We start from the raw sequence: 23,296 nt of genomic DNA on the forward strand, positions 1-23,296 counted from the left end.
TAATATATAAACCCACCCTCCACCCTCCTCACACGCAGGCACACAACCCACACCGAGCTACTCACCGGACAATCTGTCAGTGGATCCCTCATGTCGAAATGTGTCTGGCTTTTGTCCTTTCACCTACACTCCAGCATTCTAGACACTGTAATCAAGGTTGGGTGTGTACTGGACTTCCGGGATTCAAAGGGCCTAGAGTACGTCAGTCCTTGTCAAACACACCAAGGAGGAAGTCCCAGCTCTGGACTTTCATCCCGTTTGTTTCCTGAGAAAGTAAAGAACTGCTCTGGATGAAGAGAGCCAGGGTGAGACAGTGAGAATGACTTCTCTAAACCCTCAGAGGGCAGGATCCTGAGTCCTGAACAGCGTAACATTGAGATAAGGCACAGAAGCTGCAATGTGTCTCCAATAATTCTAGCGCTCGGTCTGACAGTGCAGGAACACATATCCTCTCAGCCTGTAGTATTAATCATGCTTGTTATTTTCTATATTGTATGATGCTTTGACTTTTTGGGACCTCGTGGACTTGGAGAGAGACTGCCTGTCTGAGGGTTAGCTAATTCCTAGAGAGAGCAAACAACTGGCTTGTGAGCATGCCTTTAATATGCAAACCAACAAATCTAGAGCCCAACCACCCCGCCCACCTCCTTTATCCAGCTCTCAAATACCAAGCCCATATTCCCCCACCCCCTAAAATCCCACAGGGCCAGATACCAAACAACTAGGAACCTACTCCTGTAGAACTATAACTACAGAATGTTCAGAAACAGCTATCAGGAGCAAAGTGTACACTAACCACTTCTCCGAGCCTAACTCCACTCTCCCTCCAGCCCCAACAGGATCAAGAGGCTAAGCTTTCAATGTAAAGAAAACAATTGCCTAGATTTGGCCTCATTTTTCATCACTCAAAAGGATAGACAGAATAAGAACTCAACCACAGCTTGAGTTCTACTGCTTTCTCTGCACCTGTGGTCCCAGTTGCCAATCATTAGATTTCCAATGAATGGGCTATTGACGTATGACAGCCATTTGCTAGGCTGTGGGCAGTTCTGTTTGACTGGCAGGCAAGGGCAGGCCCCAGTTTGAAAGGAGCTCCATCAACACAGTCCAGTGGAACATTTCACAGTTGAAAAGCATTCAGTTTTCACCTGCCTGGCTGGCTCAGCCTCCATTCATCTGTCCCTGGTGTGCAGGCTCCATTCAATGTCCCCAGAAATAAGCCAGTTGCAGCGGCTCATGCCTATAATCCAAGCACTTTGGGAGGCAGAGTCTACAAGGTCACTTGAGGCCAGGAGTTTGAGAGCAGCCTGGGCAATACAGCAAAAGACTCCTATCTCTACAAATTTTTTTTTTTAAATTAGGGTGTGGTGGTATGTGCTGTAGTCCCAGCTACTCAAGAGTTTGAGGCAGAGGATTGCTTGGGTCTAGGGGTTCAAAGCTGGGCGACACAGTGAGACTCTGTCTCTAAAAAAAAAAAAGAAAAAAGAAAAAGAAAAAAAAGAAAAAAGCTCCTAGAAACAACGTAGAAGAGTCGAGACAATTAAGGAAAAGAACTTGCCTTGCACCGTGGAGAGGAGGGGTCTTTTCCATACACTTAATGTCCTCCCTCTTTGCTTATCCAAAGAACTTGATCACTGGAAGTTACAACAATCTTGGGTAGCTATCTCAGGACTGGAATTAGACAAGGCAACTCTGTATAATAAAAGAAATTTAAGTCAGGTACAGTGACACACACCTGTAATCTTAGTACTTTGGGAGGCTGAGATGGGAAGATTGCTTGAGGCCAGGAGTTCGAGATCAGCCTTGTCAACATAGCAAACCCCATCTCTTTTTTTTTTTGAGACGGAGTCTTGCTCTGTCGCCCAGGCTGGAGTGCTGTGGCCAAATCTCAGCTCACTGCAAGCTCCACCTCCCGGGTTTACGCCATTCTCCTGCCTCAGCCTCCTGAGTAGCTGGGACTACAGGCGCCCGCCACCTCGCCCGGCTAGTTTTATGTATTTTTTAGTAGAGACGGGGTTTCACCGTGTTAGCCAGGATGTTCTCGATCTCCTGACCTCGTGATCCACCTGTCTCAGCCTCCCAAAGTGCTGGGATTACAGGCTTGAGCCACCGCACCCGGCCCCTCTATTTTTTTTAAAAGAAATTTAGAGACAGGATATAGACTGAAGTTAATAATATGTGACTCAAATTCCCACTTGCGGGGGCTTCTCTGCCCTCAGAGATTTTAGATAAACTTGTCCAGAGCCACAGTTCTAGGACTTGGGGCAGCTCAATGTCTTCTCTGTGATTCCTGCCCCATTTTTCTTGCTGCTCTTTGTTTCATTTCAGTCCCAACTGAGTCCAAACTGGGGAAATTGGTCTCCCTTGCCAGTTTCCACAAGAAATGCTGTCACACAAAGCCTACTGTGATCTTTGTATATGAAATATAGATTGGTAGGGCACTCCTATCCCCAAACTCTTCATGTGTGCCATTCCCAGTGCACTGACTAGCTTTCCCTCAGACCTCCTGGACATCTGCTGAATTAAAATCCTTTCATCTTGCTCCCATCTGCTGCAGGGCTGTTGTAAGTGCAGCAGGGGATCCTGGCTGAATCCAGACTGAGAATTAGAATTTGGCTATTTGTTGAGCTTCTCAGAGGAGTGTTTGAATGTGCAAAAAGCCTTGATTTTGGAGGTCAGAAATAGGTTTGTATCATTTATCCTTTGTCACAATAATACTGTGTAACAAACAGAAAAACCAGTGGCTTCAAATGACACAGACTTTACTTGGTCCAAAAATCTATAGTTTAGCTGGGTGGACCTTCAGGTGTCCCCTGACCTCACTCATGTAAAAGCAGGTCATCTACACAGGGCTTGGCAGAGCCATGCATCTGGGCTTTTCTGGGCAGGGGGATGGCTGGGGGCTAGCTGTTGGCTGAGGCCGTACTTCATGAGCTGGTAGTCTAACCAGGCTCTTCTCAGGGTATGGCAGAGGAGCCACAAGAGTGAGTGGAACAGCTCAAGGCCTCTGGAGGTACAGCTTAAAATGGACATCCCATCATTTCAGCCACATCCAGCTGATCAAAGCCAGTCATGGCCCAGCGCAGATTAAAGAGGCAAGGAGAGCTTCTACTTTTTAATAGGAGGAGCTCAGTGTCCCATTGTAAAGGGCGTAGAGACAGAGAGGGGCGGACAATTGGAGTTAGTTTTCCATTCCATTTACTACAATGACTGGTTAATATTTGTTCTTGAGTGACTAGAGATAAAGCATCAAGGACAAGGAGCAGGTAGCTGGTTATGTATCTTCCTCTCCCTCTCCCCAACCCAGCCTGGGGTGACATGTTTTGAACCTCAGCAGACTGAGGTTAGGAAGAGAAATAAGAGGACCTAAATCATAAAAGACTCTAGATGGATAAGGGCTGTTCTCTCCTCTGACCCCACATTCTACCCTAAACATACTCTGCTAAGGAGTATAGCAAAAAGCACCTCTGCTGGGTATGGGTTGGGAGGAGGCAGCAGCAGGGAGAACCTGCTAAGGTGTCTTCAGCCACTGAGGCTCAGGTAGGTGGTGCATCTTGATAAGGAAGATAGAGCAGGCCACAGTGAGCACATTTGTCCCCGAGCATGTGAGAATTCTTCTAGTCCCGAAAAATGGCCCAAGGGGACTTTGGGAGGAGAAGACTGAGTTCCTATGTGAGTAAGAGGAGCAAAGAACTTTGTAGTTTTGGAATTAATATTAACAACCTCATTTGTACCTACAGTTTGATGAGAATGTGAACCTAAAGGAAAAAACAACTGAGGCCAACTTAATATAAGTAGTGCATTTACTTGGGCCACGCTTGAGGACTGCAACCCAAGAGCATAGTTTCAAGTTGCCTTGAGTATATGCTCTGGTTAGCAGCAGGTACAAGTAGGTTTTTTTTTTTTTTTTTTTTTTGAGACGGAGTCTGGCTCTGTCGCCCAGGCTGGAGTACAGTGGCCGGATCTCAGCTCACTGCAAGCTCCGCCTCCCGGGTTCACGCCATTCTCCTGCCTCAGCCTCCCGCGTAGCTGGGACTACAGGCGCCCGCCACCTCGCCCGGCTAATTTTTTTTTGTATTTTTTAGTAGAGACGGGGTTTCACTGGGTTATCCAGGATGGTCTCGATCTCCTGACCTCATGATCCGCCCGTCTCGGCCTCCCAAAGTGCTGGGATTACAGGCTTGAGCCACTGCGCCCGGCACAAGTAGGTTTTTAAAGGAAAAGAAGAGGAAGAGGAAGAAGCTCCTGAGTTGTTTGCCAAGAATTTCCATGAAAATAACATAAGCTATTGATTGGCTATACACTGTTCTGTGTATCACAAATTCCAGGAACATAAAGATAGTAGATGAGGTGGCTAGTCAGGAACAAAATGCCTTTAAATGATTGCTTCCAGGCATGGGTTCAAGGAGGCACAGCAAGACTGGAGCCCCATGCTCCCTCTCTGGGCCTGATGAATTTGGCATACCTCATATGGCTCAGACTGCTCTAAGCCATTTTTCTTTTCTCAAGAACTATCTTCTTTCTATCTATCTATCTATCTATCTATCTATCTATCTATCTATCTATCATCTATCTATGTCTATCTATCTATCTCTGTCTATCCATCTATTTGTCTCTCTCTCTCTCTCTATCTTTGTCTATCTATCGATCAATCGATCGAAGCATCTCCTCCAAGAAGGTATACCATTCACACTTTCTGAAAATTTTAATGTGCAAAGAATTCTTTTGAGTTCTGTGTTCTCAGATTTGTCTCTGGTCCCACATTTCTGACCTGCACTCATACTCTGGCTGCTTTCCAGCCTAGCCTCCAGTTAGATTTACTGTCTGACCTCTCCTGTCCTAATCTTCCTGCTTTCTTTCTCAGTCTCCGCTCAGCATGTGCCTTCCTGGTAGGGCCTCTCTGCAGAAAGAAAACCTGCAATGGATTCCCTTCCAGAGTCTGGCCTGGAAGCTGCTCTGCTGGACTCCAACTTTCACATTTTGTGCTGCCTCTAAGGGGAGTTAACAACAATAGTACACATGTATTAAGTATTCACAAATACTGGGTGTTGGTAAGCTGGTAAGAAAAAGGAGCCCAAATGTAATAGGAGCTAATGGCAATTCAAAACTTGCCTTGGAAGTTTCTTTTGTAGCCAAAACATGCAAAGAACTGGCAACGGCATAAACATCATCAATTGAGACCTAGGTAAATACTTTATGGTAATATAAGCTCACATTTAAAGGACTTACCACATGTCAGGCACCATTCTAAGTGTTTTACAAATACAATTGGCCCTCCATATCCCTGGGCTCTGCATCTGTGGATTGAAAATAATAATTTTGGGCCGGGCGCGGTGGCTCACGCCTGTAATCCCAGCACTTTGGGAGGCCGAGGCGGGCGGATCACAAGGTCAGGAGATCGAGACCACGGTGAAACCCCGTCTCTACTAAAAATACAAAAAATTAGCCGGGCGCGGTTGTGGGCGCCTGTAGTCCCAGCTACTCGGGAGGCTGAGGCACGAGAATGGCGTGAACCCGGGAGGCGGAGCTTGCAGTGAGCCGAGATCGCGCCACTGCACTCCAGCCTGGGCGACAGAGCGAGACTCCGTCTCAAAAAAAAAAAAAAAAAAAAAAAAAAAAAAAAAAAAAAAAAAGAAAATAATAATTTTGGCCGGGCGAGGTGGCTCAAGCCTGTAATCCCAGCACTTTGGGAGGCCGAGACGGGCGGATCACGACGTCAGGAGATCGAGACCATCCTGGCTAACACGGTGAAACCCCGTCTCTACTAAAAATAGAAAAACTTAGCCGGGCGAGGTGGTAGGCGCCTGTAGTCCCAGCTACTCGGGAGGCTGAGGCAGGAGAATGGCGTGAACCCGGGAGGCGGAGCTTGCAGTGAGCTGAGATCCGGCCACTGCACTCCAGCCTGGGTGACAGAGCAAGACTCCGTCTCAAAAAAAAAAAAAAAAAAGAAAATAATAATTTTTAAAGTAACAATAAAAATACAAATAAGTGTTTATGACTACTTATATAACATTTACATAGCATTAGGTGTTATGAGTTACCTAGAGATGATTTAAAGTACATGGGAGGATGTGTGTAGGTTATGTGCAAATGTGACACTATTTTATTTTATTTTATTTTATTTTATTTTATTTTATTTTTTATTTTTATTTTTTATTTATTTTTTTAAGACGGAGTCTTGCTCTGTCACCCAGGCTGGAGTGCAGTGGCCGGATCTCAGCTCACTGCAGCCTCCGCCTCCCGGGTTCACGCCATTCTCCTGCCTCAGCCTCCCGAGTAGCTGGGACTACAGGCGCCCGCCACCTCGCCCAGCTAGTTTTTTGTATTTTTTAGTAGAGACGGGGTTTCACCGTGTTAGCCAGGATGGAGTGACACTATTTTATATAAGGGACTTGAATATCTTTGGATTTTGGTATGAGGGGGTATCCTGAAACCAATACCCCATGTACACTGAGGGATGACTTATTAACTTATTTAATCATCACGGTTATCATTTGAGGTAGATATGTATTATTTTGATCCTTATAATACCCATAGGGCAACAGAGGCACAAGGTAGAGACGAGGTCTCACCATGTTACCCATGCTTGTCTCAAACTCCTGAGCTCCAGCGATCCATCTCTCTTGGCCTCCCAAAGTGCTGGGATTGCAGAAGTGAGCCACTGCACCCAGCAACACACACACACACAAATTTAAAGGATAACATTTATGCTAACTTTAATTTTTAAAAAAGAACTGATAGTTGAGATGATGACAGCGTGCCTTGTTATTTTCGTATCTCTAGGATTTTGCTTACGCTGAGCCTTCCAGTGGGAAGTCCTTCTAGTTTTATATTGACCCAGCTGATTTTTACTTATCTCCAAAGTCTAGCTTGTGTTGTTTTCTCCAGAGAGAGTGAACTCTTGCCTTTATACTACTGCTATCTATTGCACACACCTCTTTTACTTCATTTATCTTATCGTGTTGAAAGTATTCATTTAGGCTGGGTGCAGTGGCTCATGCCTGTTATCTCAACACTTTGGGAGGCCATAGCAGAAGTGTTGCTTGAGGCCAGGAGGTCGAGACCAGCCTGGGCAACATGGCGAAACCCCATCTCTACCAAAAATAAAAAGTAAAAAAACTAGCCAGGCATGGTGGTGTGTACCTGTAGTCCCAGCTATTCAGGAGGCTGAGGTGGGATGATCACCCGAGCCCAGGGAAACTGAGGCTGCAGTGAGCCGTGTTCATGTCACCACACTCCATCCAGCCTGGGTGACAGAGAGGGACCTTGTCTCAAAAAAAAAAGAAAAAAAAAAAGAAAAGTATGAGTTTAATGGTCTGCCTCCCACAGTACTCAATGAGCTCCTCATAGCCAAGTATCTGGAGCAAAGTAAATGTTCAATAAATAATTGCTTTCCTTTGAATTAAATACCGAGAGAGTGACTCCATTAGCAAGTTTCTCTTTTTTGGCAAGGCAGGGGATATTGTTTACGCGTAGGCCCATATCCTCAGCTATCAGGAAGCAGAGTTCAAAACACTGAGACAGAAGATAAGTGTGACCTTCTGGGCAGGAACTCTAAAATGGGAAATGGTTCCAATGCACTTGGGAGGCTCTGACACTGATTAAAATGGCCTTGACAAGCAGGAAACGAAGTAGGACTCGGCAAGAATCCCAAGGGGCCACTTAGAGAACTTTCTTGGAGGTTTGTTGGTTAAAATATATAAACAGATGAGGTAAGAAGAGTCTTGGGATTGAGAATAAAACCGAAGAGTTCCCTAATGTTAAGAATAAGTTTGGAAGAGCTGGAGTCTAAAATGGGCAGGGGTCTGACAAGTTTGCCAAGAACATCTAAGAGAATTTTTGCCGTATTCACAGTAAGATTATGGCAGCTGGCCTGCTGGTATTAAAGGCCTAGTGGGCAGGAGTACTTAGCCAGGCTGCTGGGGTCCAGGGGTTAAGGGGTCAGGTGGGAGCAGCTAGCTGTCAGCAGGCCACATCTTCGAGAGCGCTTTCTTTGTAGGACTAGCTATGACATGGGTGACACATCTTGATATACATTAACATGTCTTCCCAAGGCCAGCTCCTGGTTCTGAGTCCTGGATGACGCCTAGTCCTTGACCTGTTTGAGCTGACAGAGGAGCAGCAGCTTTCCCTGTTGCCGCAGCACGCACATGCGCACCACGGTCAGTGTTTACCATACCTGACATCACTTCCACCAATCACCCTCAGAGGGAAGTGTAGAAGCAATTTCATTCTGATTAAGTCACTCTTATTTTCAGTCTGGGATCATTGCAGTGATAAGTTTTCCTAATTTTCATATCTCTCCAAAGCTAAAAGATACATTTCTGAAGACTTGCCTTAATGCACATATTTTTTTAAAAAGTTTTTAAGGGTTTTGAGCTTTGCCCAAAGCCTTAGATGGAAAAAAGAAAACTATCCAATTTAGAAGCACTAATGAGTACTTTAAACTGTGGCAGAAGCAGTGGGGGTAAACACTGATGCTGTTATTGTTAATAGCCAGCCTAATTTGTAGCATCTAAGGTAACTTTTATGCTCTGCTTGTACTAATTACATTGTGGTTGTAAAAATTGCACAGAATAAGCTTTTTGCCTCTTAACACCTCATTGAAATTACTTAATTTTAAAATTTGAGCCCAAATGCTCATAATTAACTTCCTATATACATGCAAATTCAGTGTGCTAGGGTTTTTTTTTTTTTTTTTTTTGAAAGTCTCAGCCCAAATGGGCTCATAATTCTCCTGCCTCAGCCTCCTGAGTAGCTAGGACTACAGGCGCCCGCCACCGCGCCCGGCTAATATACATGCAAATTGGGATTACAGGCTTGAGCCACCGCGCCCGGCCTGTGCTAGGGTTTAATTTTTATTATGCATGTCCAAGTGTCATATATATTAATTTTAAAACTCCAGGTGTTAATGGAGAAAGAAGATGAAACCAAATAGATTAATTTGCATAAAACAAATTAGTATAAATTTACTTTTCCACAATAAGCCCTAGGAAATGAAGACTAATGGACAACTAATTAACAGTCAAGTCATCCTATAGCTGTGATCTATGGCTTTAGCTTCCAAAGGAAAGCATGAGAACAAGGACATTTTACAAATGCAGATTTGCCCAAATTACATTATATCTTCATTTAATCACCTGTGTTAATATTTATGTCTCATTGGCTGGGCGCGGTGGCTCATGCCTGTAATCCCAGCACTTTGGGAGGCCGAGACGGGCAAATCACGAGGTCAGGAGATCGAGACCATCCTGGCTAACATCTCTACTAAAAATACAAAAAAAATAGCCGGGCGAGGTGGTGGGCGCCTGTAGTCCCAGCTACTCGGGAGGCTGAGGCAGGAGAATGGCGTAAACCCGGGAGGCGGAGCTTGCAGTGAGCTGAGATCCGGCCACTGCACTCCAGCCTGGGCAACAGAGCGAGACTCTGTCTCAAAAAAAAAAAAAAAAAAAAAAAAAATTTATGTCTCATTACTTACATTTTTTTCTAAGCTCATCTATGATCAAATCTCAATTACAAATCTCAATTTAAATGTACACTGGAATATCCAGTATAGAGTTGTTTTAGTCTCCAAGGCACATTATGAGTTGGGCATTTTTGCCTATGTAAATAAAGTGCCAACAGTGGGACTTATTCACCTTTTCCATCTTGGTCCCCTCTACACTTTATAAGTAATGGATTTATAGTGATTTCCTATAAATCATTGCCAAGTTATGGAGATGGAGTCTTAGAGAAGAAACAAAAGCATGCCAAATGGTTATTTATTGTGATCTTTTCCTGTGGCAGCAACTGAGAGGCTAGGGGATGGGCATGGGAAGTGGTAGAGCTTTACTCTTTACTGGACTTCCTTTTGCACTTTTGAAATTTTATATGCTGTGCTTGCATTACCTATTCAAAACTATTTACTACGAGCCAGGTGCAGTGGCACACCTGCAATCCCAACTACATAGGAGGCTGAGGCAGGAGGATCCCTTGAGCCCAGGAGTTTGAGACCAGCCTAGGCAACATGGTGAGATTCCATATGAATTTTTTAAAAAGTATATATTAATTTTTTAAAGCCATTGTACAGCCCTGAGACTGAGGGCACCCTGTCCACTCAAACTTAGGTTCAGTCAAACAGCCCTCTGAGTACTTGTTAAAAATCATCCCCTTAGGCTGGGCGCGGTGGCTCAAGCCTGTAATCCCAGCACCTTGGGAGGCCGAGACGGGTGGATCACGAGGTCAGGAGATCGAGACCATCCTGGCTAACACGGTGAAACCCCGTCTCTACTAAAAAAATACAAAAAAACTAGCCGGGCGAGGTGGCGGGCGCCTGTAGTCCCAGCTACTCGGGAGGCTGAGGCAGGAGAAAGGCGTGAACCCGGGAGGCGGAGCTTGCAGTGAGCCGAGATCCCGCCACTGCACTCCAGCCTGGGCGACAGAGCAAGACTCCGTCTCAAAAAAAAAAAAAAAAAAAAAAAAAAAAAATCATCCCCTGTTGTCTTCTCACTCAAATTATTTAACCTCTAAGTCAACTCCTCTCCCAACTCTTCTGAAATGGTTCTACTGAAAAACACAAGTTCTTTCATTTTGCCTCTCTGTAGCGTTTTACACAATTGATAAATCATTGATGTGTATTCATCCATTCACTCATTCATTCCAGGATGTCTTTTGAAGCACCTTCTTTGTTCCAGGCATTGACGAGAGATCCAAGGAGGAACAAGCGCCAATCCCTTCTTTCAAGGACAGCAGTTTGATGAAGGAAGGTTACATTATACTATGATAGATTATGAAGACGACGATAGATATGATGATAGATAGATATGATGGACAGATTATGAAGATATGATAGATACAGAGGAGGTCTTTAGAGAAATGTAATGGGAATTACAAAGAGGTATCCCACGCAGCCTAGTTGGGAATGAAGGGAAACACAGAAAATGCTGGTAAGAGATAGTCACACTTGCTGACACTTGATATGCATGTATCAGTCGTGTTTATATAAGAGAAACTGTTCTGTTGTATCTGGAAAATTATCTCTCAAGGGTGCTTTGAGTGCACAGTTTGCATGGGACCTTATAGTTCATGAGGCTTGGAAGATACTCAGAGGCCAGATAATGGGATGACTCCAGTGCCATGTTTTAACTTTAACCCAAAGGCAAATGGAGTCACAAAAGGGTCTTTCTTCTCTCCACATAGGAACTTAACGCACATTTGTGATATTTAGATTTTTTTTTGTTTGTTTTCTTTTTTGAGACAGGGTCTCACTCTGTCACTTAGGCTGGAGTGCAGTGACACGATCTTGGCTCACTGCAACCTCTGCCTCCCAAACTCAAGCAATCTTCCCGCCTCAGCTTCCCAAGTAGTTAGAGCTAAACGTGTGTGCCACCAGGCCCAGCTAATTTATTTTTTATTTTTTGTAGAGATGAGGTTTCACCATATTGCCCAGGCTGGTTTCCAAGCTCCTGGGCTCAAGCAATCCACCCACCTCAGTCTTCCAAAGTTCTGGGATTACAGGTGTGAGCCACAGTGCCTGGCCAATATTTAGATTTTAGTTTTAGGCTGTTCACTCTGACGGTAGTGTAGAAACTCTAAAGTAAACTGAGATAAGGATTAGGAAGAGTGAGGAGGCTGTTGCCAGGAACCAGGAGAAAAATGGTGAGGCCTTAACTAACCCTGGAGGCAGTGGTAGAGTTTTAAAATGGAACCAGCAAGACTTGGTGATAGACTGGATTAAGGGTAAGTAATGAGGGAGTGGGAGGAATCTAGAACAAAGCCCAAGCTTCTGGTATCTTCCTCAAAATTCCCTTCTCTATGGCCTCCATGGGAGGAACTAAAGAACAGGAGTTAATGATATAGGCTTTGGAGTGTGGGGAATTCAAAAGTTGGCTACACTACAAATTAGTATGCTAACTTTGGGAGAAATTTCTTAGCCCCTTTGAGTTTCAGTTTCCTGTTATGTAAATGGAAGTAATACCATATATTTCATAGCAGAGTATACATAATGACTGTTCAATAAACATTTACTGTTATTACTGTTATCAGGATCACCTTATTTTTTGCAGAATAAAGATGTTAAAGATAATTTTATGGCCAGGTATGCTGGCTCCTGACTATAATCCTAGCACTTTGGGAGGCTGAGGCAGGTGGATCACCTGAGGTTAGGAGTTCAGACTAGCCTGGGCAACATGGCAAAAACCCTGTCTCAACTAAAAATACAAAAAACTAAACAAAACAAACAAACAAAAAATTAGCCAGGTGTGGTGGTAAGCACCTGTAGTCTCGGCTACTCAGGAGGCTGAAGCAGGAGAATTACTTGAACCTGGGAGGCAGAAGTTGCAGTGAGCCAAGATCGCGCCACTGCACTCCAGCCTGGGTGACAGAGTGAAGACTACGTCTCAAAAAAGAAAATAAAATAAAGATAATTTTATATTATACACACAAAACACTAAAAAATATAACTATCCTAATTCAAAAATTTATAAAACTCACATGACTACTCACCAAACAATTTAGAATTCTCAAGAAGTTTTACTTAATGCATTTTTTTATTTCACTAAATTTTTCCTTTGATAACTTGAGGCACTTGTATTACTTTACGACTCTTGAAAGTCGCAGATAGCATCCTCATTTTAAAAAATAAACATTTTGCATCTAGAGATCTGAAAATTTTACTTAGGACATTAAGATTTTGAAAACAAACATATTGGTTAAAAATACTCTCAAAGTTACAAACAAATTGCAAGTTCATTACAAGGATTTTTTTTTCCTTTTTTCCTGAATAAGTTGCCAATCTAATGCTCCATCATCTTCTAATATTTTAGTGTGCATTTCCTTCAAACAAGGATGTTCTACAACAAAACCACAATACAACCATCAAAAGCAGGAAATTGAAATGGATTCATCACTACTATCTAACCCTCAGTTCCACCAATTGTCCTGCCTAAGTTTCCCATAGCAACAGGAGCTAGTTCAGTGTCGTGCCTGGCATTCAGGCACTATGTTTCTTTAGTCTCCACTCTGGAACAGTTCTTAGCCCTTCCTTGGCTTTCCTGCCATTGACAGACTTGAAGATGACCAGTTAATTATTTTGTGTAACATCCTTCAATTTGGGCTTATCTGATGTTTGCTCATGATCAGATTCAGGTTTCGTATCTTTGGCAGGAATATCACAGAAGTGATGCTGTGATCTTATTGCATTCATTCACGTGACTCATTTCATTTGCCCCATTAATGATGGTGTTCACCTGATTACGATGGTGTCTGCCAGGCTGCTTCGCTGTTTTAACCTTTGAAGTGAGTAAATATTTTGTGGCGACGTACCTTGAAACTAGGCAAACACCTTGCTCCTCATCACATTTTCAGTTTATTATATATTAATTTATATCATATGAACTCATAGTTTCCCATTTTATTCAATGCATTATAATTTATTACTATTACTACTTTTATGGCAAAGTTGCTGTAGCATTTTATTATTGCCTCAAAAGACAATCAATCATATTTTCAATGAAATATACTCACTGAATGATGGTTCAACACACGAGGCAAAGAGGGATGTCTTTGGAGAAGGCACTTAAAGTAGCAAATTTTACTGCTTGACTAAACCAAAAATGAGCTAACTCAATCTGGCTGGGGGCCTGTTAGGACTGTTCCTTCTCACTGTGGCCTGACTAAAAACCAGCAGCATTAAGCAAGTGTCACATTTCCCATGGCCTGTGCCCCAATGAGGTGGTTCTGCTCTCATAAGCTCTTTTATGAGACCAGTTTTCCCCAGTGCCGGTTCAGAAAATCTGCTCAGAGTTGGCAGAAATTGTTCAGAAAGCTTCTTGAAGGCCCTTTGTTTCTTGGTCTGACTATCAGTTTGTACCAGCTACTTTAAGCAGCTTCAGCTTCCCAAGGTTACTAGCAACTTCTACTTTTCCTAATATATTTGGTTTTCCATTGCATTGATTGTGATAGTCTGTTAGACTAGTAGCCTCCCAATTAACTGTAGCTCCACTTCATCCCTCTTTTTGAATCTGGGCTGGGCTCGTGACTTCCTTAATCAATAGGAGGCACACTCCAGCTGATATGGTTTGGATCTCTGTCCCCACCCAAATCTCACCTTGAATTGTAATAATCCCCACATGTTGTGGGAGGGACTCGGTGGGAGGTAATTGAGTCATGGGGGCAGGTGCTTCTTGTGCTGTTCTCATGACAGTGAATAAGTCTCATGAGATCTGATGGTTTTATAAAGGGGAGTTCCCCTATACAAGCCCTCTTGACTGCAGTCACGTAAGATATGCCTTTCGCCTTCTGCTATGGTTATGAGGCCTCCCCATCCATGTGGAACTGTGAGTCTGTTAAACCTCTTTCCTTTATACATTACCCAGTCCTGGGTATGTCTTCCTTAGTAGCGTGAGAACAAACTAATACACCAGCTTATTAATTTTGAGGCACAAAATATCCTAGATTTTAGTTGGTTCTATGTCCTCATAACATTTTCCCATCATTCTTTACGTACTTCTTTGCTTTCTGGCCCAACAATGTTCCACACCCAGTCTTAGATTTCCCCGCCCAGGTCTGGGTTCAGCTACTTCAAGGAGCCCTGGTTCCTTTTCGTGGAGAATGGGTTTAGGATGGATTTAGAAACCAAGATCTGGGTCACTAGGTGTGCTCAGGAGGAGCTATTGAGGAGGCATTGACTCTAGGCCCTGAGGTGGACAGTTATGAAATATCTATCATCTATCTACCTATCTATCTATCTAATCTGTGTGTGGGTATACACACACATACTCACATGTAAATGCAGATATACACTTACATCTGTGTTCATTTTGATATCTACCTATTAAAAACCATACACGGATACCTACAATTTTAATCCAATACTACTAAGTTCATTCGGTTTTCTCCTCCTCCATATTTACACTTCCCTTTTCCAGCAGTGAGAAACTGGCTCCGCTTATTGTTAATATATTTACATCTCTGATCAATCCTCCCCAATGTAACCCATCTCCCACTGCTTCCACTCTGGCTTTCCATGCTCTGGCTTCTCATGCCAGGCTGCCCCTCTGCAGGGATGGCCTCACCATCCTGCTTGGGCTTTGATTCTTCGTGCTTCCTCCTCCAACTCCTCACTCCCACCTTGTGTGGATTCCTCTTTACCCCCATCTTGGACTATGATTCTGCCAGCTGCCCTGTCCTTCTGGGCAGACACCTCCATGCCCAATGTGGCCCCCAACGTTCCACTCTGGGCCACAGTGATTCCCTCACCTGGCAGAGATATCTGCTCTGCTCTGTCCTATTTGAGATTTTGGGACTGAACAGTTCAGGAAGAGAAGCGAAAGGAAAGGAAAAAGAAAAAGGAAGAAGAGAAACTCATCATTATCATCTTTTTGTTTTTTTTTTGAGGTAGGAGCTCACTCTGTCACTCAGGCTGCAGTGCAGCGGCACCATCATAGACTGCAGCCTTGAACTCCTGTGCTCAAGCAATTCTCCTGCTTTGGCCTCCCAATGTGCTTAAATTATAGGTGTAAGCCACCAACCCTGGCTGTCATCTTTATTATTTACATCATTTTTTTCTTATCACTTACCTTTCTTATCACTATTTTCTTTGCTGATTTATCTTCTTCCTCTCATCCCCCAAACATGGGTATTTCTCAAGGTTCTGGTTTGGCAGGCAGTGCAGAAAAGATCAAAGCTTGGACTAAGTTCTTTGCATCACCACTTTCTGGTTGTAAGACCAAGGACAAGGTTTTTACCCTCTTGTGCTTCAGTTTATCTGGAAAAAAAAAAAATGAAACTCATAACAGCCTCCAGTGTCAGTCTTCTATTTCCAATTTTTGTTAGACATTTCCACATGAAAGGACTCTCATCAGCTTAAATTCAAAATGTAAAAATCAACCCATTTTTCCTTTCCAAAATTGAGGCATCTTCTCACAGCTCCTCTTTCTGTAAATATATATTCACTCTACAAGAATTTATCGGGCACCTGCTGTGTAGTGGACACGGTGGCTGATAATGGGCACCTACTGTGTAGTGGACACGGTGGCTGATATGGATCAGCTATCAAAGGCAAGGCCTTTGCCCTCAAGATGTTTCCAGTGAGTCCAGTGGGAAAGGCCGTGTGGTAAGTGTTCTGATGGAGTTAAATGGTTGTACCTTTTCTTCTCAAGGAAGAGCACCAAATTCCCAAAGACTAAGGCTTTCTGGCAAGACTAACTTCTAACATACATTAGTCTTCAAGGCCAAGTAAGAGTTAGCTACATGAAGAAGAAGAGGAAAAAGGTCTCCGTGGCAGTGTAAGCAGCATGGCCAGAGTTCCAGAGCTGTCACAGGCATGGCACATTCTGAGATAGACAGTGCCGATGGGGAGGGATGAGGATGGAGTGGAAGGCCAAGGTCAGGCCACTAAGGAGAAGAACAGGTGGTAGGGAGTGGGATGCCAGCTGCCTCACTGCTTCATGCTATTCCCTTTGTCTCAAATGCCCTTCCTCTTTCCACTGGACTCATTCAAATCCTATCCATTCTTCCTAGCTTTCTCCTTGAAACCTTTTCTTACCTGATCCCAGAAGCAGCTGTTACCAGCAGCGAATCCTTATGGGTCTGCAGCAACCTCAGTTCTTAGCTCCTCAGAAGAAAGAATTTGGGGCTGGGTGCGGTGGCTCACGCCTGTAATCCCAGCACTTTGGAAGGTGGAGGCAGGCGGATCACTTGAGGTCAGGCATTTGAGACCAGCCTGGCCAACATGGTGAAACCCTGTCTCTACTAAAAATACAAAAAATTAGCCAGCTGTGATGGCGGGCGCCGGTAGTCCCAGCCACTCTGGAGCGGGGGCAGGGAAGAATTTGACCGAGGAAAAATAAGGCAGAGAGACTAAGGCAAGTTTTAGAGCAAGAGTGAAAGTTTACGAAAAGGTTTTAGGGCAGGAACAAAATGAAGTAAAGTACACTTCGAAGAGGGCCAAGCTGGCAACTTGAGAGATCAAGTGCCTGGCTTGACCTTTGACTTAGGGTTTTACACATTGGCATACCTCTGGGGTCTTGCATCCCTTTTCCCCTGATTCTTCCCTTCTGGTGGGCTGTCTGCATGCCCAGTGCCCTACCAGTGCTTGGGGAGGGCTGCCTGCGCAACGTGTTTACGGGAGTTATAGGCATGCTCACTTGAGACGTTCTTCCTTTACCAGTACAACGTTCCTAGAGGAAAGTCATATACCAGTTAAACTCCCCCATTTTGCCTCATAGTGCGCATGTTTGAGCCCACTTACCTAACTCCTGAGATCTTATTGGGAAGCTGCTGATAACCAGTTTCAGGTTTTTTCTATCTGTCGGGAGACTGCTTTCCCTGGTGCTGGCTGTGACTAATTGTTTTAGAGAAATAATGACTGTAACAGTGTAACAACCACCTGACCATCACTTGATGGTCGTCTGATGTTCCGGATTGGGCGGGCAGCCCTCTCCTGGCCTGCTGATGTCTGCCTACTATAACACAACCTCTCTCTCCTCTGAACTTTTCTGGCAATTACTATTCTCACAACATATTTGATATAACGATGATACCAATGTCTTCTATCTATAGATTTTATTTTTATTTTTAAAAGCCTTTTGCTGGCCGGGGGCAGTGGCTTATGCCTGTAATCCTAGCACTTTGGGAGGCTGAGGCAGGTGGATCACTTGAGGTCAGGAGTTCAAGACCAGCCTGGCCAATATGGTGAAACCCCATCTCTACTAAAAATACAAAAAAAAAATTAGCCGGGTGTGGTGGTGTGCACCTGTAATTCCAGCTACTTGGGAGGCTGAGGCACGAGAATCACTTGAATCTGGGAGGCAGAGGTTGCAGTGAGCTGAGACACTGCCACTGCACTCCAGCCTGGGCAGCAGAGTGAGACTCTGTCTAAAAAAAAAAAAAAGTTTTTGCCTTGATCATTAAGTTTGATGTACACATAGAACAATTATTTCTTCAAAGCTAATAACTTCTGCCTGTGGCCTGCCCCCCTAACTGGATTGAGACCCCCTTCAATGCAGCAGCTTTGCCCCTGACTTCCTTATACTCCTCACAAAGCCTAACATAATATCTCAAACGATTGGTGCTCAATATATTTATTGACTTGATTTTGATGTGCATTTTACTGCTTTCATTAGCATTCTGGTTCTGTGGGTAAACAATTTGGTACATGTAGCATAGTGTAAACTACTGGTTACCATAGTGCAAACTATTTTATAACTCCTCAGAAATGACTTGTAAGTGATACAACTAAGAAATGGCAGCACTAGAAGTGTGGTATGTCAGGGCTCTGTTCTGTGTACCATCTAGTACCCTCAGCTAAGAGAAAAACAATACGCATTGCTCTGAAAAACTCTAGGGATCCTTTTGAACTCATCTTTGGTGACATGGCTCCAATTAGTCTGAAATCTAACATAGTCTTGCTTGATGGCTTGCCAGACAGTAACTAGCACTCTGGGTCAGGAACTTAGGCTAGAGCCAAGAGTTCAATCCTGATGAATCAAATTAACAGCTATGACTCAGAAAGAGGAGGGCTGGTAACTGCTCTTTTATTTCCTATAACTCAAGTTACAGGATATAAACTCACTTTGTAGCATTTCATCCCTCACCTACTACCCACCCCTAGGACTATTTCCCTATGAGTCTTTCAGCCCATTCTTAAAACCCAGACCCCTAAAAAACAACTTTACTATGCAGATCCCTTCCATTCTTCAGTCTGCAATGTCTTGAATGACTGAACTGCTTCCCCTGGTTCTTTGTGAACCTGTGTTCTGGGTTAGGTTTGACCTTGCAAGTTCCCAGGGTTAGATTGAGGAAGATGTCCCCTTTGTGAATTAGACTGATAGAGTGAACTTGAAAAATTGAGTTCAGTTATTGATGTATTTGATTTATTGGGGGTCTTTCCCAAGAAAAGCTTCTGATATTGTTGAAAGGACTAAACAATATGATTCCAAAAAGAGGGAAGATACAGATGAAAACTACAGGAGGAAAAATTAGATCTGTAAGAAAAATTAACAGAGGTAGATAAGAAAAAAAGCCAATGGAGAATTTGAAATGCAGTACAAATCTTGGCAGCCCACACCTTCAGAAACAAATGCAAACATTTGGAATGGAAATGAAAAAATGGAATCTGTGTAATGAACCAGAAAGAGTACGCATAAGTTTTGGAATCACTCAGGTCTAGGGTCAAATCTTTACTGTGCTGGGGAGTGTTTAACTGGCTCATCATAAATGAATAAATAAACAAGAAAGCAAGCCCTAATTTGCAGCTTTTGCTGCAAATTATAAAGTTATTAAATACATGGTCTAGGAAAGTAATGTCACTGAACACAGATTTGTGAAGAAATGCACAACAGCACACATAAATACAAATACAAATTTGTATTCATATCCTTCATACAAATACAATAGATGTAAATAACCTCAAGAGCATAGATGATAGTTGAAGATAGGTAAATCATTAAAAGTGATGTTTTTGGGTATTTATTACCTGTAAATATGTATTTTTTTGAGGCAGGGTCTTGCTCTGTGCCCAAGCTGGAGTGCAGTGGTGTGATCACACTTCACTACAGTCTTGACTTCCCAGGCTCAAGCAATCCTCCCACCTCAGCTTCTCAAGTAACTAGGACTACAGGTGTGTGCCACCATGACTGCTGATTTTTGTTTTTTGTTTTTTTGGTTTTTTTGGTAGAGACGGGGTTTCACCATATTGTACAGGCTGGTCTCCAACCCCTGGGCTCAAGCAATCCTCCTGCTCAACCTCCCAAAGCTCAAGAGCCACTCCCCTTAACCTGTAAGTTTATACAATTTTTTTTTTTTTTTTTTTTTTTTTTTTTTTGGACGGAGTTACAGGTGAGTGCAGTGGCCACTCAGCTCACTGTGCCATTCTCCTGCCTCAGCCTTATTACCTATATTTTAAAGAGACGGGGTATAATTTTCGATCTCCTGAATTTGTAAGTGCTTTATTGACAATTTTTTTAAAATGACTGTTTAATGATCAGCTTGCAAAATTTCAGAAAATAGAACAATCAGCCTGTACAAGCTGATATGAGCTGCCTCCACCACACCACTGATGAATGATGATACACTTGATCCTTATGATTGCTGGATTCCATATTTGTGAATTCACCTGCCCTCTAAAATTTATTTGCAAACCAAAAATCAATACTCAAAGCATGTGATGGTTAATTTTCTGTGTCAATTTAACTGGGCTACAGGATGCTTAGATATTTAGTTAAGCTATATTCTTGGTGTATCTGTGAAGGTGTCTTTGAGTGAGATTAACATTTGAATCTATAGGCTGAGTAAAGTAGATTGTCCTTCCTGGTGTGAGTGGGCCTCATTTAATTCCTAAAGGCTTGAACTGAACAAAAAGTCTGAGAAAGGAAGAATTTGATCTCTCTCTGCTTGACTGTCTTTGAGCTGGGACATTGGTCTTCTCCTGCCCCTAGAACCAAACTGGGACTGGAACTTACACCAACAGCTCTTCTACTTCTCAGGTCTTTGGACTTAGACTGGAACTGTACCGTCAACTCTCCTGGCTCTACAGCTTGTGACCGAAGATCTTGGGACTTCTCGGCCTCCATCATCTTGGTGTGAACCAATTCCCCATAATAAATCTTTCTCTCCTTCCCTCCCTTTCTCTCCCTCTCTCTGTATACACACACACACACACACACATACACACACGTATTTTATTGGTTCTGTTACTGTCGGCAAATCTGTACAGGCCTGAGGCAACCTCAATTCTTGCATCCTCAAAAGAAAGAATTTGACTGCGGAGGCATAAGGCAAAGTGAAAGACCAAGGCAAGTGTTTTAGAGCAGGAGTGAAGTTTATTTAAAAGTTTTAGTGGCCGGGCGCGGTGGCTCAAGCCTGTAATCCCAGCACTTTGGGAGGCCGAGACGGGCGGATCACGAGGTCAGGAGATCGAGACCATCCTGGCTAACACGGTGAAACCCCGTCTCTACTAAAAAATACAAAAAACTAGCCGGGCGAGGTGGCGGGCACCTGTAGTCCCAGCTACTCGGGAGGCTGAGACAGGAGAATGGCGTAAACCCGGGAGGCGGAGCTTGCAGTGAGCCGAGATCGCGCCACTGCACTCCAGCCTGGGTGACAGAGCCAGACTCCGTCTCAAAAAAAATAAAAAAAAATAAAAAAAAAATAAAAGTTTTAGTGCAAGAATGAAAGGAAGTAAAGTTACTTGGAAGATGGCCAAGTGGGCAACTTGAGAGATCAAGTGCCTGGTTTGACCTTTGACTTGGGGTTTTGTATGTTGGCATACTACCCGGGTCTTGCATCCCTTCTCCCGATTCTTCCCTTGTGGTGGAATGTCTGCATGCGTAGTGCTTGCTAGCACTTGGGAGGGGCTGCACTCAGTGTGTTTATTGGAGTTGTATGCATGCTTACTTGGGGCCTTCCTCCCTTACCAGTTGAATGCTCCTAGAAGGTCATATAACAGTTAAACTTCACCATTTTGTCTCTTTTTTTTTTTTTTTTTTTTGAATCTCGCTCTGTCACCCAGGCTGGAGTGCAGTGGCCGGATCTCAGCTCACAGTTCCCGGGTTCACGCCATTCTCTTCAGCCTCCATTGGGACTTGTCTCCACCTAAGTTTTTTTTGTATTTTTACTAGAGATGGGGTTTCCTGTGTTAGCCAGGATGGTCTCTCTCCTGACCTTGTCCGCCCGTCTCGGCCTCCCAAAGTGCTCTTATCAGGCCCGGCACCATTTTGTCTCTTAATAAGCATGCCTGAGCCCACTCTCCCAACTCCTGAGATTTTATCAGGGAGCTGCTGATAACCAGTTTCAGATTTTTTCTATCTATGGAGGAGGGGGCGGGGGAGACTGCCTTTCCTTAACACCACTTTGACAAATTATTATTTTAGAGAAACAGTGTAACAACCACCTGACAATTACCTGATAGTCACCTGACATTCCTGGTTCAGGGGTGGCCCTCTTCTGCCCTGCTCATGCCTGACTAGCTACCTACTGTAACAGTTCTGCTTCTCTGGAGAACCCTGATGAATACATGTATCTTTTATAGTCATCTGCGGTGAAAATTTTGAGTCACTTGATGCACATATTCTAAGCTGGGGCTGAACAAGGCGCCACTCTGCCTTCTTCTTTCAACTCATGCTGTAAACAAATATTCTTTTTGTAGTTTGTCTAGTGACACAACTTTCGCTTCTTTGTGCTTTTTGTTGGTGATTTTGCTGTTTAAAATGGTCCCCAAGTGTAGGGCTAAAGTGCTGTCTAGGGCGCTTAAGTGTAAGAAGGCTGTGATATGCCTTATGGGGGAAATGAAACCACCTTTGCAAAATAACAGCGAGAAAATTTTAACAGTGAAAGAAGTCTGATCTAACTAACCCTCATCTTGCCTTTAACATCCAAACTGCCCTTAATCATTCCTTGGGCTTGGGACAAGCTAACCTTGGGAGACATTTAGTTTATAGTTTAAACAATAGCCATTCCTCAAAACGAAACTACCTTTTGTAAAGCTAATGAAAGACCACCAGGTTAGGAGGATGACAGGAGCCTAAATTCTGCTAAGGTGTAGACATAAAGGATTATCAACCATTATTCTGGAGGTTACAAGATTTGCAACTTCCCCAATTACTCTTGCAGATAACATCTGTCTTGCAGAACCTAAGATTGGCCTTTTGTGATGTCTGATTGGCCTTTTGTGATGTCTTTTCAGGTTTTTGCATTTCTGATGACCAGTGTCTCCATCTGGACCTCCCTGTGGCCCCAACCAGGTGGTGGCCCTATCCAGAAGTAAACTGAGCACTCATAAGGACCATTTTCCATACCTCTATGATTGCATCCTTGAAAAAACCCTAGCCTCTGAATTTTCAGGGAGACTGATTTGCATGATAATACGCCAGTCTTCTAATCAGCCAGCTCTGTGTGAATTAAAAGCCACACAGAATTAAATTCCTTTATCTTGACAAATCAGCTCTATCCGGGCAGCCGGCAAGGAGAACCCATTGGGCAGTTACAAAAATGCATGTGTTGATAAGCTTCATTCAGGAATGAGTTATAGTGCAGTTGACTGTGAGTTCAATGGTAATTAACCAAAAATACAGATTAAATAGGAAGTCTTTAAACAAATACACATAAAGCAAGGTTATGTATTAATCAGTTGATGAAATGTGACCAGAAGGTCCCGGAAAACTAACCCTGTATTTATCCTAGGAGTAATGATTCAGCACTGGCTAATTCAGTGCTTGCAGTGACTTTTTAGAACATAACTATCATGAATAATGAGAATAAAATGTATCTACCTTTGAGGGGATAAGTGGCTTGACTGAGGTAGTTTTGCACCCAGCAT

At 43.5% G+C, this 23,296-nt stretch overlaps 1 protein-coding gene and 1 long non-coding RNA gene across 4 annotated transcripts in view; both read right to left on the reverse strand.

Moving 5' to 3' along the window:
• Positions 1-386, reverse strand: part of NOSTRIN (nitric oxide synthase trafficking) — a 64,048-nt gene extending 63,662 nt beyond the window's left edge. Inside the window, exon 1 of one of the 2 annotated variants that reach the window (XM_050750460.1) lies at positions 66-386. In XM_050750460.1, coding sequence (XP_050606417.1) covers positions 66-92 — 27 coding nt within the window. In that variant the 5' untranslated portion in view covers positions 93-386. The remainder of the gene's footprint in view (positions 1-65) is intronic. The other variant, XM_050750459.1, reaches the window with a different exon arrangement.
• Positions 387-1,558: 1,172 nt separating this feature from the next.
• Positions 1,559-17,096, reverse strand: LOC126932017 (uncharacterized). Of its 2 annotated transcripts, none has more exons than XR_007718080.1 (4): positions 16,997-17,096; positions 15,558-15,745; positions 5,230-5,297; positions 1,559-1,692 (listed from the first exon to the last, which is right to left on the reverse strand). It is a non-coding gene; the product is annotated as an uncharacterized LOC126932017 (long non-coding RNA). The 2 variants fall into 2 exon arrangements; XR_007718081.1 differs by lacking the exon at positions 16,997-17,096 and adding an exon at positions 16,526-16,765 and having other exon boundaries at positions 1,566-1,692.
• Positions 17,097-23,296: the final 6,200 nt, after the last annotated feature.

The sequence above is a fragment of the Macaca thibetana genome, chromosome 12 (genome assembly GCF_024542745.1).
Source record: "Macaca thibetana thibetana isolate TM-01 chromosome 12, ASM2454274v1, whole genome shotgun sequence".
Taxonomy (NCBI): Eukaryota; Metazoa; Chordata; class Mammalia; order Primates; family Cercopithecidae; genus Macaca; species Macaca thibetana.